The 19,222-nt window shown below is 40.4% G+C and overlaps 1 protein-coding gene across 11 annotated transcripts in view; it reads left to right on the top strand.

Moving 5' to 3' along the window:
- Window positions 1–19,222, top strand: part of IQSEC1 (IQ motif and Sec7 domain ArfGEF 1) — a 321,439-nt gene that overhangs the window by 261,790 nt on the left and 40,427 nt on the right. For all 11 annotated transcript variants that reach the window (XM_060271459.2, XM_035106282.3, XM_035106281.3 and 8 more), the window contains 2 exons: window positions 4,800–5,082; window positions 9,137–10,398. In XM_060271459.2, coding sequence (XP_060127442.1) covers window positions 4,800–5,082; window positions 9,137–10,398 — 1,545 coding nt within the window. The remainder of the gene's footprint in view (window positions 1–4,799; window positions 5,083–9,136; window positions 10,399–19,222) is intronic.

The following is a 19,222-nucleotide window of genomic DNA, read 5'->3' as shown; positions in this document are numbered from 1 at the left end:
ACTTTACTCCTATTTTTGGCAAGTAAGCCATACTTTTAAAATGATCCAATTCCTATGGGGCAAAATGTGAATATTGCCATAGACAAAAGGGGCAGAGGTTTACCATCTGAATGCATTATTAGACATTTCTGTTTTTAGTATCTTCCAAGGGCTTTGGCACATCTTTCAGCTAGAATGCATGCCATTTATTTACACTATTTATATGTCTTTTATCAAAATTCTCAAGTGCTGTTTCAGCAGCTACAATGGAAGCAGAAGCTTGACTCACTGTAGGTAAAACAGTATAATATGCTAGGAACCATTCTGCTTGACCACACTTGTTCATTTTCACTGTACCTATCCCTCCCATTGATGCTAAAATCTAAAATGATGCATTGGCATGGCAAGCCCATTCCAGCAGTCCCTTGGATGCTATGTGTGGGGCTACTGATGCACAGCCTTGATACTGAGGACTTTGGTAACAAAACACATATCAATTTTCATACATTAGGTTGAAAATAAGGCAGGTTACTACTGCTGTTGTTGGCTGTTTTAGTATAAACAGGCCCCAAAGTAGGTATACTGCTTTAGAAACCACATCCTTTGTTCTTGACTCAAGTTCTCATCAATCACAATATCGGTAAAGAAAAATAATCATTTTACCTGACTCCACTATTCTTTCCAACTGCCAGCCTGAAATTTAACTGCTACTTTGTCTTGTGTCAGTTATGTGCACCCATATATTCTGTTGTGATGAATTTCATAGGCTCAACTGTATTACCTACTCCTGGGCCACCCTGTATACACATAGTGTTATTGTCTCTGGTGGTGACTACCTTAGGTTGGAACCATTTTGTGGCGGATGACTCACCGGTTAAAGACCAGTTGATCCCCCACTTGTAATTATCTGGTCACCTGTGCTGAGAAATGCTTCCACATAATTGGACACTTCAGAAATTGGATACTTCAGACACTTTTTACAACACACATGGCTAACAATGATGTGCTGAGATCTAATCAAATATGTATGGGTTTATAAATTTTCATCACTTCTGCGGGCAGGCCTGTGCACATTTAGTTGGTTTTAAGGCTGATTAGTATGTAATTTGTATGTTTTATTCCAGTTGTGTATTTGTGTTTTAAAATGGATGTGTACTTATGCTTTTAATAACAATTTTATTGTTGTTTTATATGACATGAGGATAATATCAGTTAGTATAAACTGATACATATGACATTTCAAAATGGTTGCTCTCCTTTGCTTCTGAAAAGCGCTTTTGGTGATAGTTCATTTTTTAACTCAGTAGAAGCCAGAAAGTCAGCTATAGGTCCTCCTGATAGGAAGAAAATGAGTTGGAAGTTATGAACACCTTGTTTTACATCTTTACATAGAACCATTTAATCAGCAACAAATATGAAACTATTGTTAGAAGAAATTAATTAAATTTCTTTTATCTCATGTCAAACAGGTGGTTCAGCTCTGGTAGCTTAGATACACAATGTGCATATCCTGAGTCCACAAGCTAAAATATAGGACAGGCTTTATTTTTCATCAGCTGCTGTCTGCATGTTGGTAGTTTTGTTTGAACAGAATAGAGCAGTTATCTTTGTCCTCTCCGGCATTCAGAATTCAACATCCCCAATTAGTTAGATGACCATTGACTGACTTTTTGATGAGGCCAGCAGATGACCTTGTTTCAACACGTGTTTCTTCAGTTGATGTGGTATAGTTTAGAGGGGAATAATGGATAGATCATTTGTAAGTCATGTATTCAAATAATGCAGAAGAAAACCTAGGCTTTGATTATGTGGACTTGATTCAGGTTATAAAGCTTCTGCATTCTTTTTTATATTTGATTTTTTAATTAAAATCAAGGTTCCTGATTCAGAGAAAAGGCAATGTTTCAACATACACATTTTCTCTAAAATACATGTGTATGAGTTTTTAATAATAATAATAATTTTTATTATTTATTATTTATACCCCGCCCATCTGGATGGGTTTCCCCAGCCACTCTGGGTGGCTCCCAATTGAATATTAAAACAATACAGCATTAAATATTAAAAGTTTCCCTAAACAGGGCTGCCTTCAAAATTCAAATGTATTTTAAAAGTATGATAGTTGCTTATTTCCTTGACATCTGCTGGGAGGGCATTCCACAGGACAGGCGCCACTACTGACAAGGCCCTCTGCCTGGTTCCCTGTAACCTCGCACTGAGGGAACCACCAGAAGGCCCTCGGTGCTGGACTTCAGTGTCCAGACTGAACGATGGGGGTGGAGACACTCCTTCAGGTACCTATACAGGAGGCTGTTTAGGGATTTAAGGGTCAGCACCAATACTTTGAATTGTGCTCGGAAACGTACTGGGAGCCAATGCAGGTCTCTCAGGACCGGTGTTATATGGTCTTAGCAGCCACTCCCAGTCACCAATCTAGCTGCCACATTCTGGATTAATTGCAGTTTCTGAGTCACCTTCAAAGGTAGCCCCACATAGAATGCATTGCAGTAGTCCAAGCAGGAGATAACTAGAGCATGCATCACTCTGGCGAGACAGTCTGTGGGCAGGTAGTGTACCAGATGGAACTGGTGGACAGCTGCCCTGGACACAGATTTGATCTGTGCCTCCATGGACATCTGTGAGTCCAAAATGACTCCCAGGCTGTGCACCTGGTCCTTCAGGGGCACAGTTACCCCATTCAGGACCAGGAAGTCCTCCACACCAGCCTGCCCCCCTGTCTCTCAAGAACAGTACTTCTGTCTTGTCAGGATTCAACCTCAATCCGTTAGCCGCCATCCATCCTCCAACCACCTCCAGACACTCACACAGGACCTTCACTGCCCTCACTGAAGTATCCCCCCCCCCCAATCTCACGCTGTGCCATCATTCCTTCCAGTTGGATATCCCCCTGTCTTTCTTATTTGTTGTTACTTCCATAGTAAGAATCACCATAACCAGTGCTGCTTATAAGCAGATAGATTTGTCTTCAACTTTTCAGATCAGGGCTCATACTTAGCCCATGCATGCAATGCAATGCATGAGCCATCTTACTACTGCTGTTGTTTAGCATATCTACGTATGGTGGTATTGTCTCTAGTCGTGACTACGGTACCTTAGGCTGCAACCAAGGGGATGGCCCACCAGTTAAAATCAGTAAATTAGACAGTTTTTGAAGAATGTGCTACAATTTTTTAAGTCTCTGCAAGCTTCTTCTTACTGTCAGCTACGGTTCTAGTGCTGATACAGGCAGTTGTAACAGTTTGTTTTCAAAACACTGGAGTTGCTGCGGAGGAATAGGATTGTGACTGAAATACTACAGATTCCTTCCTTTACTTTCTTCCTCGGACCAAAATACTTCTTCAGAATTCATACAGGCCTTTTCAAAATCTTATTCCAGAAAAGCAGCATGATGAGTTTTCTTAAGGTTCACCTGACATTAGCTTTCTGTACTATAGCTGGCTGGTTCTTCATTCATCTCTACAGGATTTGGCAGGAATTTCATCCTCGTCTTATGAGTCTGGCATATTACTAAATCCTATCCTCATGTTGAGGCATCTCCGTGCTATTGAACTGTATCTCTTAACAGTGGAAAGATAATACATATTCTGTGTTTATGAAGCTGCTGGGGAACGTCTGGCAGCGGAGTGGAAGCGAAAAGACAATTTCAAATGACAGGAGAAGGCATGCAGTTGTTCCTCTTTCTATACCGTAATTGCCTGCCAGCTCCTGTGACTATGCCTACATTCTCCTGTGGCTCTTCAGAAGGAGATTCCTTCCCCCTGACACACACACACACACACACATTTTTATATTCTCACTACTGTATAGAGATAGTTGGAATATGGGTCAGGGTGAACCTACCTTCTTTATTCATGGTCACCTACTTAATATACAGTTCATATTTCTTCAATTTTAGCATTCGCCATCAAACTTTATTTTATTAGCATCACAAAAATATTAGATTCGTTTAATTTCTGCCTGAGGGGAAAAATGAAATTCTGCATACCTATAGTACTATTAGTGTTTAACAGATTTTACATGGCCATGTAAATCTGCTCACTGATTATGGTAATTGCGATAGCTATACAAGTAGTAATTACTGTGATCTGATCAGATGACCATTGCTTTTACTGTGACAGCTGTGCCATTTCGTTGACTGATTATTATTGTGGGCCTGTGTGTTCTGTATATACTTCTAAGTTTGCACTCTGTGTTTGAAGCTCCGTGTGATAGTTAAGGATAAATCTTATACAAAATATTGTCAAAATGTGCATTGATTAGTTTTTTTCTGTTCTTATTTAAAAAATGTAATGCATTCATTTTTTGAAACATATTGCTATTCTTACTTGCATGGCATTGCGCTAGTGCAGCAGTAGCTAAAGTAGTGCCTTCCAGGTGTTGTTGGATTACAGTTCTCACCATACCTGACCTTTGACCTTGCTGCCTAGGGTTAATGGGAGCTGCAGTCCAATGATTACAGGAATGCAGCACTAGAGAATGAACCAGTTTTTACAGAAACTTGTGTCAGTAGGTGTTAAATATGATAATCTGTAGAAGGAATGGGTAACCTGTGACCCTCCAAACTTTGTGGGACTCGAGTTTCCATGAGTTCCAGCCAGCATGGCCAGTGTTCATGAATGGTGAGAATTGTAGGCTAACAACACCAGGAAGCCTACAAGTTTCCTGCTCCTGATCCGCAGCTTTCCAATACAAATGACAGAAACTGAATATTATAGATATGCATTGATTGTATATGATGTTTTACTTGAAACAAGCTACTGGGATCTTAATTGTGTTTTCTATTTCTTCTTTTTGTTTAGTGTTGAGGGTGAAGCTCCTGGAAGTGAAACAGGCACATCATTGGATAGTCCCTCTACCTATCATCAAGGAGCTATAACTCACAGTTCAGCTCTAAGCCCAGACCATTACGACCATTCTCCATACGGGCTGTATTCTGTCTCCCCAGGGCAGCAAAGGCCCCGGAGGCCAAAGCTTCAACACTCAACATCCATACTCAGAAAACAAGCAGAGGAAGAAGCTATTAAAAGGTCGAGGTCACTTTCAGAGAGCTATGAACTCTCATCGGACTTGCAGGATAAGCAGGTACTTGAGCTGTGCAATTCTATGAATCAAGCTAAAGTGTCATGGAAAAGTTATTCAGCTGTTCCTGGAAAATAACAGATTTTTTTTTTAGTCTGTTCCATAATTTGGCATATCTGAGTAATATTAATGTTTCCTTCTTCTGTCTTTTTCCATGACTTGCTAAACAATCAGCTGATATTAATGCTTAGCGATATGACTTTTCCTTCAAAGAAATAACTAATGCCTCCCTGTCTTTGAGCTGTGATTTTGCATATGTGGCTCATTGCTTAACTTGTGAAGCTATGCCAATTTTTTTTACTAGAGACTGTGCCATTTAAAACCAGAAGGACTTGGTTAGTATAAAAGCAAACTCTTTGCCTGGCCTCTGTATTAACAAAGTTCCCAGCCTTTCAATCAAGCAGTGCTTCTTTTAAGCTTTCCTTTAAGACTATGAACCAGGGGTTTTGCAGTTCTAGGCAAGATTGGCCTAATAATTTTTTTTCTGCCCTACCTCTGACTCTACCAAATCCATATTACCAAGACTACAACTTTATGTGGCGAAGTCCACATTATCACAAATTTCTGATATTTCTTTTTTGAGAGGACAGAAGGTTTACTTTTAAAATTAAGAAATGAACAGCTGCTCATCAGAAAGCAGGCTACCAGTTAAATTATTTTATTTACCCATAAATTATGGATCTCATTTGAAGTTTTTTCATTTGTATCACATCATTTGTGCTGTTTACACAGTTTAGAATGTTGAAATCTAAGATTAATATTGTAACTAATAATCAGGACATGCTTAGAATAGGCAGAGAGCCTTCTAGGCAGTGGAAGGCCCTCCCATCAGATGTCAGGGAGATAAAGAATTTCACAACTTTTAATAAACATCTGAAGACAGCCCTGTTCAGGGAAGTTTTTAATGTCTAACATTTTATTACTTTTTATATTTTGCTGGAAGCCACTTGGAAAACCCAGCCAGATGGGCAGGGTATAAACAATAAAATTAGTAGTAGTAATAGTAGTAGTAGTAGTAATAGTAGTAGTAAGTGACCATGAAGAATTTATTAAAGATAGAATATTATTATTTTGACAATTCATTAGGTGCCTACAATTTTTGAAGCACTAGATAAAGATAAAATGATTCAAACATGATGATTTCTTCATTCCTCCTTTTGCCCTTATTCATCTCTCTCATCATAAGCTTCCCAGGAGCACTGAGTTGACTGCTGTTGGAGACATATTGCTGAACCAGATTTACCCCTCCTTTATGTTCTTATTTTGAATAAAGGGCATTTCTTTATAGTTTGCCTGCTGTGGCCAGGTGCAGACATAATATTCCCAACTGACTAGATTGTTTGACCTTTGTGAGTACTTACCCTCTTCCTTGGTTTCACCTTAACCATTACATTTGCATTGGTACTAGCTATGGTTAATGCTAATCAGCATTGCCTTCATAATCATGAACCTGAAGTGAGGGAATCTAGTGAAAGTTAATAAATGCAGATAAAACATTGTTGCATGACTAAAGCAAACAGATGCCATGAAGGGGCAGTGGCGCTTACCTGACCTCCCAATAGCTGAGTCGTTGCTGCATACCAGAAGGGAGAGAGGACAGCTGAGTCGCTGCCAGCGTTTTTTCACTGCATTGACCCAGCCAGACATTGACCTGTCTGGCTGTAATAATAATAATAACAATAATAACAACAACAGCAACATCAAACATTAAGCATTAATGGAAGATAAATAAGGATTCGTACTGTGGGGGGGGGGAGTACAGATGCCTGCAATATGCTCCTGATTTTCTTACTGTGAATTTGGAAGCAGACTCATTTGAAAGCAAATAAAGCATGCCTGTCCAATAGTTTAGTACGGTAAAATGACTTGTGATATTGGGACTATTAACCGATCTTTTTTTATAAAAAAAAATGCTTGAGGTAAAAAACCTCAACATTTTTTTTATTAAAAGTAATCACTGCAAGCAGTTCTGTAATGTGAACTTCAGCTTAATTCAAATTTTAACATCCTATTTTTTTACTACTTTGCCTCTTTTAAAAATACACCACTGCAGTGATGAGAATCATTGGCAGTGTATCATATCAACGTAGCCAAGGATTTTCATAACTGCAAATGCACACTAAATTCTTGGTGGAAAGAATATAAAATAGATTAACATGGATCATAATAACTCTTGTTAAATCTCCTGCGGGTATCTGTGAAGCAGACAAGTTTTCTCCCAATTCATGCAAGGAAAGCCTGAGGGAGAGAGTTTTAAGTGTGAAATGTCATCAGTAAAATTGTTCATAACTGTTGAAAGTAAAATCTGACAAGGAATTGATTCAATTATACTCCAAAGGCACAGAGAATGCAATTTCTTGCTTTGTTAAAATTTTATGTATGCAGCATATACAGTGGTACTTCGTAAGTCGAACAGAATCCTGTCCGACTTCCAAAACATTAAGAAACTAAGGCACAGCTTCCGATTGGCTGCAGGAAGCTCCTGCAGCCGATCAGAAGCCACGTCAGACGTTCAGGTTCCAAAGAACGTTCGCAAATCGGAACACTCACTTCCAGGTTTGCGGCATTCAGGAGCCCAAACGCAAGGCATTTGAGGTCCAAGGTACAACTGTATTGGAACATAGGAAGCTGCCTTATATGAAGTCATACAATTGGTGCATCTAACTCAGTATTGCCTGCACTGACTGGTAAGCAGCTCTCCAGAGTTTCAGACTACGGACACTTCCAGTCCTGTCTGGGGATGCTAGGAATTGAACCTGGGATTTCTGTGTGCAAAGCAGATCCTGAGCTATGGCCTTTTCCATGGTGTGGCCACCCTCAACATAATTTAACCTTAGGGAATGCAAGATTCAGCAACTGTTATCATTCGTTCTATAAAGGAGCAATGCTACGTGACCGTAGAAAACTCTTCACTTTTCTTTTAATGTTGTTGTTGTCACTCTGGGCAGCTTCCAACAAAATATTAAAATACAATAGTCTGTCAAATATTAAAAGCTTCCCTAAGCAGGGCTGCCTTCAGATATCTTCTAAAAGTCTGGTAGTTGTTTTTCTCTTTGACATCCAGTGGGAGGGCGTTCCACAGGGCGGCCACTACTACCAAGAAGGCCCTCTGCCTGGTTCCCTGTAACTTGGCTTCTCACAGCGAGGGAACCGCCAGAAGGACCTCAGCGCTGGCAGAACAATGGGGGTGGAGACACTCCTTCAGGTATACTGGACCGAGGCTGTTCAGGGCATTAAAGGTCAGCACCAACACTTTGAATTGTGCTCGGAAACTTACTCGGAGCCAATGTAGGTCTTTCAAGACCAGTGTTATGTGGTCTCGGCAGTCGCTCCCAGTCACAGTCTAGCTGCCACATTCTGGATTAGTTGTAGTTTCCAGGTCACCATCAAAAGTACCCCACATAGAGCGCATTGCAGTAGTCTAAGCAAAGGATGACTAGAGCATGTGAGTTAGTTGCAGACCTAAAAAAATGACTTCTTCAGGTTCAATTACAAAAGCCGTTTGCATTTAATGTGGTTGAGTAAATAACAATTTTTGCCAAATTCTTTTCATAAAGAATGCCAGATGTGCTATTTAATTCTTATCTAAATTCTAACTGCTTGGATCAGCATTAAAAAAAACCACACCTCTTTATCTTATTTATTTTGAGATTTCTATCCCATACATCTAGTTTCTAAGCACTACTTGTGGAAGCATAAAATTTAACATCACAACTCCATGTGCAATTTATATTGTTGCATTGTTACAGTAAGTTTTGCAGAGGTATCATATCTTTCTATGTTTATAAAATATACTTGTGAGACAGTTATGAAAAGTATCTTCTTGGTGGATCATTTTACATGCACTTGTACAGGTAGTTTTCGATTGTCATGAGGTGGCCTTTACTTACTGAGTGTATTTCCATCTCAGAAATCTTTTTAGATCGTATGTTTCCTAGGAGATACATTTTTCTGAGCTAACTTCGAAACTCTTATTGCCTCAGGACTGTATTAGAGATCCATGCAGTAAGCACTATTAGTGCATGAGTGTTATCAAATATTTATATTTTCTTTTTAGGTTGAAATGCTAGAACGGAAATATGGAGGCCGTCTCATAACTAGACATGCCGCTCGTACTATACAGACTGCTTTCCGCCAGTATCAGATGAACAAAAACTTTGAGCGGCTTAGAAGTTCTATGTCTGAAAATCGTATGTCAAGACGCATCGTTCTATCCAATATGAGAATGCAGTTTTCGTTTGAAGGACCTGAGAAAGTCCACAGTTCCTACTTCGAGGGGAAGCAAGTTTCTGTTACAAATGATGGGTCAAAACTAGGAGCCCTTGTCCAATCTGAATGTAGTGACCTTGGTGAATCGGCTACAATGAAATCTCCAGCAGCGTCCACTGACTTTGCTGATGCCATAACGGAACTGGAGGATGCTTTTTCAAGACAAGTAAAATCTCTTGCCGAGTCCATTGACGATGCATTAAATTGTCGTAGCATGCACTCTGATGAGGTACAGATACCTGATCAAGTCAGAAGTCGGGAAATAGAGAGGGACAGTTGTCAAACTAAACCAACAAGCCATAATGTGGACCACAGGAAACTTGATGAAATGACTGCATCTTATAGTGACGTTACATTGTATATTGACGAAGAAGAACTATCCCCACCACTTCCCCTTTCCCAATCAGTAGATAGGCCATCTAGCATAGAATCTGACCTAAGACTTCGGTCAATGAACCCATCTCAAGAGTACTGGTCTATGACACACAAGGATCATAAGATAGATACTGACACGAGCTGCAGAAGTACCCCTTCACTAGAATCCCAGGAACAAAGAATGAGAATGGATCATTTGCCTTTGCTAACTATAGAACCACCTAGTGACAGTTCAGTGGACTTAAGTGATCGCTCAGAGAGAGGATCATTAAAGAGACAGAATGCGTATGATCGGGGAATTACTAGTACGCAAGGTAGTCCCAAGCATATCTCACATGGCATCCCTACCAAGATAATTTCCCGAGAGGACCAGGAGACTAGACATAGACCAAGGCCTATTGATAGCCACTTAGCCATTAATGGCACAGCAAACAGGCAAAGCAAATCTGAGTCTGATTACTCTGATGGAGACAATGATAGCATTAATAGCACTTCCAATTCCAATGACACAATAAACTGCAGCTCAGAGTCTTCTTCTCGAGACAGCTTAAGGGAACAAACACTGAGCAAGCAAACGTACCACAAAGAGACTCGCAATAGCTGGGATTCTCCTGCCTTCAGTAATGACATCATCAGGAAGCGTCACTACAGGATTGGGTTGAACCTTTTTAATAAGTGAGTACAATGCATTTTTTACATAGAAAAGAAATTCATCCCCAAATCACAGGATAATTAGATATTTCTGCAGCTCCATTGTGAAGGTTAACATGATCTCCAACAATGGCTATCTTTGGGTGTCATGCTAAACCAGGGTTGGGGAACCTGTGGCACATCAAGCCTGTGGCACCAGATGTTACTGGACTGCAACTCCTATCATCCCTGATTATTGGTAATGCTTTCTGGGGCTGATAGGAGTTGAAGCCAAACAAATATGGAAGACCACAGGTTCACTATTCATGTGCTAAGGTATGGTTTAGCAAGGTGTGGGTGAGCCCAGTCTCCTCCTAAACATGCAGCCAGAAGGATGAGTTCAGAAATTTATACCATGTTTTTTTGTGTCATCCGAACCGACAAACGGTGGTTAGTTTCAAGCATCCGACATCAAACCATGGTTTCTGAAGTAGCTTGTTTGAACTAACCATAGTTAATGTTCACCATAGCTTCAGGTTCTGATGAAATAGCAAGCTGTGGTTAACAGCAGAAGCAAATTCTTTCGAATTCCTCCTGTGAGCATGTTCATGTGTTACCAGACCATAGTTTAGGGTCATGTCTGATGCAGCCCTTTTGTGTGTGCACTTGTCTTTTCCCTCTTTTCAGCATGTTTACTTTCTTCTCTCTTCCCACCCCTGCAGTTGCCATTTCACTGCTTTAAATGCCAAGGTGTGCATCTTCAGCAAGCAGTATTTAAAACACACACACACTCACACTCACACTCAGAGAGAGGGCCCTTTTGTTGTCCTTCATATAAAAACATTTTCTTTTAAGCAACATTAAAAGGACAAATAAGTTTTTTCCATCTCATCCATTACTGTTCTAATTCAGTGTCATCAAAAAACAGTCATGTTGGGGTGAAATCCAGTGTTAAACGCACTCAGAGTAGACCCACTGAACTCAAGGCAATATGCCTACTCTTATGACTTAGTTGGATATGACCCATTTTTAATAAATAATTAACAATTAACAAAGCTATTTGCTCTGGCCAGAGTGTGCAATAGGGTTAAAAAATTATTTGTTTTTCCAAAGGGCTTCCTTACTTTCCTTAAGGATATATGCTTATTGACGTAACTGGCAGTGCTTTCCTTCCAATTCTTTCATATCTAAATACAGTATTATAAAACAGGCTGTCTACATATTATTGTAATAGATTTAATACTGAGCATGGAGTTTAATTTATTCAGTACCATATGGGTTAAGTTAGTATTGCCGATAGTGTAGTGGCTGATTGTCATAATATTTTTTCACACACTACATGTACTTTATTTTCCATGTAATACAGTGTATAAAAATTGCATATTTTAAATTTATAATTTCTTTTCTTGAGACAGCATGGAAATAATACAGATGGCAGAAGGTAATAAATAGTGATTTTTAAAAATCAATGTATTGTTAGCCTTACAGTAGCCTAGTGGAAGAGTTAGATCTAATTAAATTAGTGTAATCTGATTATTCTATTCATTGCCGTAGTCCTGCTTACCTTTGATTGCTCCCAATATGTTCCATAAAGGCCTTTGTACACTGTTGGGGCTAAAGAAAGGTATAATCTACCATTCTGCTGTTCCATGCACAACTGAGGGGCGTACACTGACAGCTCAGAGCCTCAACAAATATGGATACACAAGGCTAGGAGACTTTATTGACCCAGCAAGCATGCAATAATTCATGTTGTTGTGATTGCTAGGAGCATTGACAGCAGCTCCTCCTCTGAAGCAAAAGCTGTGTCACTCTGTTACTTGGCAAGGAGCTGTTGCAGCTGTTTATGCAGTCACAATTATTGTTGCACAGCTGGAGATAGGACAGAGGTTTACTGGAGCCATACTGCCTGTACAGGTGGAAGAAAGAATCAGCGCAGCTGATGTGGCTCAAGCTGCAAACATTTAGGATAATAGTAAATTTTGCCATCTTTAAAGGGGCATATTTATAGCACTAAGGAAGTTTATGTGAAATATATACACAACTGGCTCGTGTTGAACACCATGGCTTGGCATTGAATGTGTGAGCTTTGGGGTCATTTGCCTCCTCCTCCCTGTTGTAGGAATGCCATGGTCTGGTGTGCCATTTGAATTGGCAAGCTACTGTAGGTTTTTGCCTTCCAAACCAGAATTGGAAAAAAATTACATTGGTTTTTTTCTTCCGGTTTGGAGGGCAATTTGGAGTTAACTTGTTTATTCATAATAGCAAATTATAGTTTGCTTGAAACCAGAAGTCAGAGAGAGAATTGAAGCATTCGTAGAAAGGCTGGCATGTATGAGCTGAGGCTTGCTTGTGTAATGCAAAAATATGAGAAGCAGCTCAATACTTTTTTAAGGCAGACAATTTGTTATATCCTACCTAGATGCCGTGTTTCTCCAAAAATAAGACACCGTCTTATATTTATTTTTCCTCAAAAAAAAACCACGGTGGCTTATTTTCAGGGGTTGTCTTTTTTTTTTAAGTATGGTACAGTTTAACCTACAAGGTTAAACTGCCTATCACTATGGCTTATTTTCGGGGTATGGCTTATTTTCGGAGAAACGTGGTATTAGGGACTCGGGTGGTGCTGTGGGTTAAACCACAGAGCCTAGGGCTTGCCGATCAGAAGGTCGGCGGTTCGAATCCCTGTGACAGGGTGAGCTCCCGTTGCTCGGTCCCTGCTCCTGCCAACCTAGCAGTTCGAAAGCACCTCAAAGTGCAAGTAGATAAATAGGTACCGCTACAGCGGGAAGGTAAACGGCATTTCCGTGTGCTGCTCTGGTTCTCCAGAAGCGGCTTTGTCATGCTGGCCACATGACCTGGAAGCTGTACGCCGGCTCCCTTGGCCAATAACGCGAGATGAGCGCCGCAACCCTAGAATCGGTCGCGACTCGACCTAATGGTCAGGGGTACCTTTACCTTTACCTTTACCTAGATATTAAGGGATGTGGATGGTGCTTTGGTTCGAATCCCTGCAAAGGGGATTCATTCCCCGTGTTTGCATTCATGGGATTGTTGTCTATCACATGACTGTGTATGTTTTGACTCCGCACAGTGGGAAGTGACGAAGACAGGATGTTTGTGTTACTGTTTCCTGAAGTGGGACTGTTGTCCGTTCTTCTTTCTCTTTGCTGCCTGATGCTAGAGAGAGGGGGAGCCATGTTGCAGTGCTCTGTGTGTGTTTATATGTAAATAGATTAGCCAAATGCTGAGTTGCTGAGGTATGTTACACAATTGCGCAAATTCTGCTGATCCGTAACTGTGCTGATGTCAGTTGGCATCAGTCGCTGTGATGTTTGGGCTGGAGAAAGCTTTTGAAGCTCCCAAACGATCAACCAGGAAGGAGAGAACATGCCATTCGTGCATGTGTCTCTGCTAGGGTCCTACTTGTGAGTAAGAGATCCTAACAGCTCAGTCCCTGCTCCTGCCAACCTAGCAGTTCGAAAGCACATCAAAGTGCAAGTAGATAAATAGGTACCGTTCTGGCGTTTCCGTACGTTGCTCTGGTTCACCAGAAGCATCTTAGTCATGCTGGCCACATGACCCAGAAGCTGTCTGCGGACCAACGCCGTCTCTCTCAGCCAGTAAAGCGAGATGAGCGCCGCAACCCCAGAGTCGTCCGTGACTGGACCTAATGGTCAGGGGTCCCTTTCCTTTACCTTTTTACCTAGGTATTACATGGTTTGCTGTGCATGGTTTAAACAAAACCTTGAAAGAATCATTATTTTTACCTAGGTGCACTATCAATTTTATTTAGGAAGTAACCCAGCTGTGGTATTTTAAATATTTAAAATCTTTAATAACTTCACTCTTATGTATCTTTCTTAATATATTTATATTCTACCTTTACTCCAAGGAGCTCAAGATGGTATATATTGTTTTCCTCTTCCCATTTTATCCAGTCAACAACCCTCTAAGGTAGATAAGGTTGTGGAGAATGATTGGCTGAGTTCCTAGTCTGACCTCTCTAAGCACTTTACTGCACTGGCGCTTCCCATTAAAGATATGAACAGAAGAGCCACATCATATAAGTACTGTGCATTTAAAGTGCATGGTTTTCTGTAAAGAATCCTGGATCCTATAGTTCGTTAAGGGTGAAACTACAGTTCCAAGGTTATTTAGACAGCCTTGTGATTTAAATGTGTGTTTCATCTGCTCCCTGTCTTTAACAGTAAAGAAATAATGTTTCGTTGTTGTTGTTTAGTTGTTTAGTCGTTTAGTCGTGTCCGACTCTTCATGACCCCATGGACCAGAGCACACCAGGCACTCCTGTCTTCCACTGCCTCCCGCAGTTTGGTTAAACTCATGTTGGTAGCTTCGAGAACACTGTCCTCTGTTGTCCCCTTCTTCTTGTGCCCTCAATCTTTCCCAACATCAGGGAGTCTTCTCTTCTCATGAGGTGGCCAAAGTATTGGAGCCTCAGCTTCAGGATCTGTCCTTCCAGTGAGCACTCAGGGCTGATTTCCTTTAGAATGAATAGGTTTGATCTTCTTGCAGTCCATGGGACTCTGCACGGCATAGCTCATAGCTTCTCTGAGTTATTCAAGCCCCTTTGCCATGACAAGGCAGTGATCCATGAAGGAGAAATAATGTTTTAATTAAGGCCAAAAAGAAAATGTGGTTTGGAAACTTTTTAAAAAAGTTTTAATGCTTTTAAACCATTCAGTTTGGTTTAACTTTGAAATACTATGATACCGGTTTGGACAAACCTGATAACCAAGAATTCCTTTCTCTCCTCTTCAGTTAGCTTATTGATCTGTGTTGTTGTTATCTGCTGATGCATCTTGCTGTGATGCAGGCACACCCCTTTTGAGGTCTCACAAGAAAAAGGTGAGGATTATCACTCCATGGAATTATCAGGTGCCATTTTTGACTTTTCAAAGTACTCTGAAGGCTGAAAAACGAATCCCAATACAATATTCCATGTGGGAGAGACCATAAGATGTTTTATTTTTATTTTTTAAATTATCTTTATTCATTTTCACATAAAGAAAAAGCCATACAAAAATACAAAAAATAAGAAAAAAGAGAAAAAAAACATGAGAAAAAACAAAACAAAACAAGCACACAATGAAAAAAGCAAAAAAAAAAAGACAAAATTATCTAATGATCTTATATCAGCATCAAATCATTTAGACTTCCCCGGTTCCCCTCCCACTGATTCCCCATTTCAAATCTTTATAAAACAGTTTTCACATACTACCAATTATTTCCCAATTAATTACAATTTCCTCTCTTATTATCTCATTTCAATTTTATCTATTGACTCATTTTTTATATACCTACATTTCCAATTAAAAAATTCCCCAACTTAAAGTTTTCATCAAAAAAGAATTCCCTTTTATCACTTCGTTCTTCCCTCCTTCCCCCGGACCCCAGTACCCCAGAAAAGCCAGCAAACTCCATAATTCATACCAGTGTCAGACTTTCCAATCAATCCAGCCTTAAATCACGTAAATAAACTTTTTAACCCACCCCCACCCTTTCCACAAACTTCCCACAATATATTGTAAACTCAGCCTGTTGTTTCCCCATTTTTCTTGCTGCTTCCCAGCACCCTCCTCCCATCCCAGTTTCCCAGTGGTTTCCCAGCTCTCCCCCTCTCACTGGGAGTGCAAGGATCCTTTCTGGTACACAGTTGAGGGGTTCTTTAATCAAGTCCCAAGTCTGCCCCACATCTCTCACTTGTGGGTCATTTTGCCATCCTTTTTCCTCCTCTTCTTTGTATCTTTGAGCTTCTTCTCGAGTGTCGTTGTTGTCTATTTTTTGTGGTTCTTCCTCTCTTGTCTCAGAGCTGGTCTGTTCTCTTTCCTTATCTTTTTCCATGCTGTCCCTTGGTTCCTCCAGTCTTTTATTAATTTGTCTCAATTGGGTATTCTTGCCCAGCTCATCTTTAATGCACAAAAGTTCTAGGTAGATCTTTTGGTAATAGAAATCCTGTATTGGTGTTGGCACTTCCATCGTCATTACTCTTAAGTCCCGTGGGAAAACAGCAGATAGTGAAGCCGGATGTGGCAGGAATCAAGTTACATAATGGAATCCATTTTAAGTCCAGTCCTGGCTATTCCATTAATCCAAATAAAACACATCAACCCGTCATATTATTAACAAAATTTTAAGTCCATTCGCTGGTCTCTCCAGGGACCAAGGTCCAGCCTTCTGGAGGGTTTAAAAGTCTTATTTTTGACGAATTGGTTGCTCCTCTCCCTTCCCCCGTCAGGGATCAAATTACTGTATCTTAAAATACTCACTGTGGGAGACCGACTTCCGTTTTTTTAAAGTCTCCCAACATGTCCATCTTTAATCGAAATTTTGCCGCTCAAGGTTTTTACTCACGTGGAGTTCTTTTTCCAATTCTTTAAATTACGGAAGGCATCCACTGCTAACTGGCTGAAGGATCAGGGCTTCGTTTCTGGAGGTGGTGAAGGTGCCCAAAATGGCTCCCACAGCTACCACCCCGCTGACTCTCGAGAGCTCTGCGGCTTCTCGGGCAGCGGAGGAGTTGCGATTCGGAGCTCTGCCAGGCCAAAAAGCCCCCAGGAAGCCCAACCCGGGGTTTGTGGGGGTCCGCACGCCCCCGCGGGAATCCCCCCCCCTCCTCGAAAGCCAGAAGCCTCGGAGCTCGAGGCTTCCGTGCCCTCACGCCAGCGCAGCAGACCGGAAGTCCGACCATAAGATGTTTTAAATGGTTTCGCTGTACTGATTGGTGTCAATGCAGAATAAATGCCTGCTTTTTCTTGATGATGTGGTAGGTTTTAAAAAGCCAGACTAGGAGTGCTACACAGACTAGAAACATTACACAATAATCTTATTTTGGCTTGCTGTTTGAGTTTTGTTAGTTGTTCACTTTTTCCAGTTCAGCTTTCTTGTCTAGTTGGTCTCCTCGTTCTTCAGACACATGTTGAATCATCCATATTCCAGGAATAAAGGACTTTATGAGTTACGTACATGCAGTTTGCTTAGTGTTGTGAATCACATCAGACAACTTGAGCATCACACAGTTCCTACCTCTGTTACTGTGAAGCATTTTTAAGAAGGAACACTGGGAAAGCATAGCCATGTGCAGGTCCTCTTGTTCCCAGTCTTGTGAACATGCAATGAACCATTAAATTAAGTAACCCGTGATGTAAGGTTTTACAACTGATGAGGGTATAAAATAATTTTTTGTTGCATTGGCCCTTAAGTGATTTGACATAATTTGAAGATCAAGTAGTTTTTGGCTAAAGCTCAAATGCAATTTCCCCATTGCCTGCTGTGTTTGTTTGTTTGTTTGTTTTAAGATGACAGTCAAAGTGCTGCTGAGCACTAGCATAGATTGCAAGCCCCCTTCCACCTCTGACCTCATAGGTTCTGTACCTGGTGTCTTCTGGTATACAGACAGGTTCCCGCCCACCCCAAGTTTATGTGCATTCATTATGTGTGTGACTGTGTATATGCACATCGCGTTGAACCCAGAAGTGACCTGACCTGGAAACGTCATAAAGATTTAACTGAAACGTCACTAAAAGGGCGGGGCTGAACAGGGTGTTTGCAGGCTTTTTCAGTGGGTTTCAAATATATTCAAATGATTTCACTGACTAGGAACATAACCCCCGTGTTTAAATGGGGGGTTGCCTGTATTATTTGGGCAGCTGCGGGTTTTCCTGTTTTCTGTCACTTGCTTACTTTTTATATTATTTTTAATATTGTTTTACTGTTAATTGTAAGTTGCTCTGGTTTCATTAGAGTGGAAGACTGGAGTGTTAATAATTTCAAATAAATAAAAGTTACCTTTAAAAAAACCTGGGTTACTAATACAGAAGATACAGGGAGAGAGTTCACGGGCTGTCCCGCAACTTGTGAGTTAGTTAGTTTCTTTGTTTGTTTATTTATTTATTTATTTATTTATTTATTTACTTACTTACTTAAGAAATGACACTTCAATAACATACAAGAATAAATAAATAAACTGAAAAATGAAATGTACGGACAAAATAAACTTGTGGATTTAATGGTAGCTCTTTTCTTTTCCCATTTGTGACATGAACTGGCTGCCTTCCAAATATTTATTTGTTAAAAGTAGCAGATGAATGCTGATGAATTTATTTGTTTATTTGTTCCCTATTCATTTATATGACGGAAACACTCTTTTAAAGAACAAATCTGCTCCAGGAAGCAGTTTCTTGTGTGTAAGAGGTTTTTGATGACATGGGCAGAGTGACATTCCGGCATAATGCACAGCCAACTTTTGCATTACATTTGCAAAAATTTCTTCTTCCAAAAATCAGCTGTGAAGAGAAACATAGTGAGGACTCAGCCAAAAAACACTATAATCTCATGCACTTTATATGCAAGTAGGACTACTTCCAAATAAAGATGCACCTTTAACATACAAGTGTGTTTTAACAAGCTTTGCAAACTCTTGGTGTAAAGTTGCATCTAAGCAGGCTTGAGCTCATTTTGCTTCCAACCTTTTCACAAGCATAGCTGCCAAGTTATCCCTTTTTTAAAGGGATTTTCCCTTATGCTGAATAGGCTTCCTCGCGAGAAAAGGGAAAACTTGGCAGCTATGTTCACAAGTTACCTCGTAGTGCTGCTGCAATACAACTGCTTTCACATTTGCAAAGCTAAGCAAATGTTTCAAACTGGACACAGGACTACATGCTGTGATTCCTGCATTGCAGGGGGTTGGACTAGATGACCCTCAGGGTATCTTCTCGCTCTACAATCCTATGATTCTGTTAGATATGAGAAATGTCTGTTAAAGGTCTTCATGAAAGTGAATGCCAGCCTACTGGGAGTTTAGTATAAAAGAGTGTCTTTAGAACACCTGGAGTATAGATTACTCTGT

Source organism: Zootoca vivipara, chromosome 2 (genome assembly GCF_965207765.1).
Source record: "Zootoca vivipara chromosome 2, rZooViv2.hap1.1, whole genome shotgun sequence".
NCBI lineage: Eukaryota > Metazoa > Chordata > Lepidosauria > Squamata > Lacertidae > Zootoca > Zootoca vivipara.
Note: the sequence above shows the minus strand (reverse complement) of the source record. Positions and strands in the feature narration are given on the sequence as shown.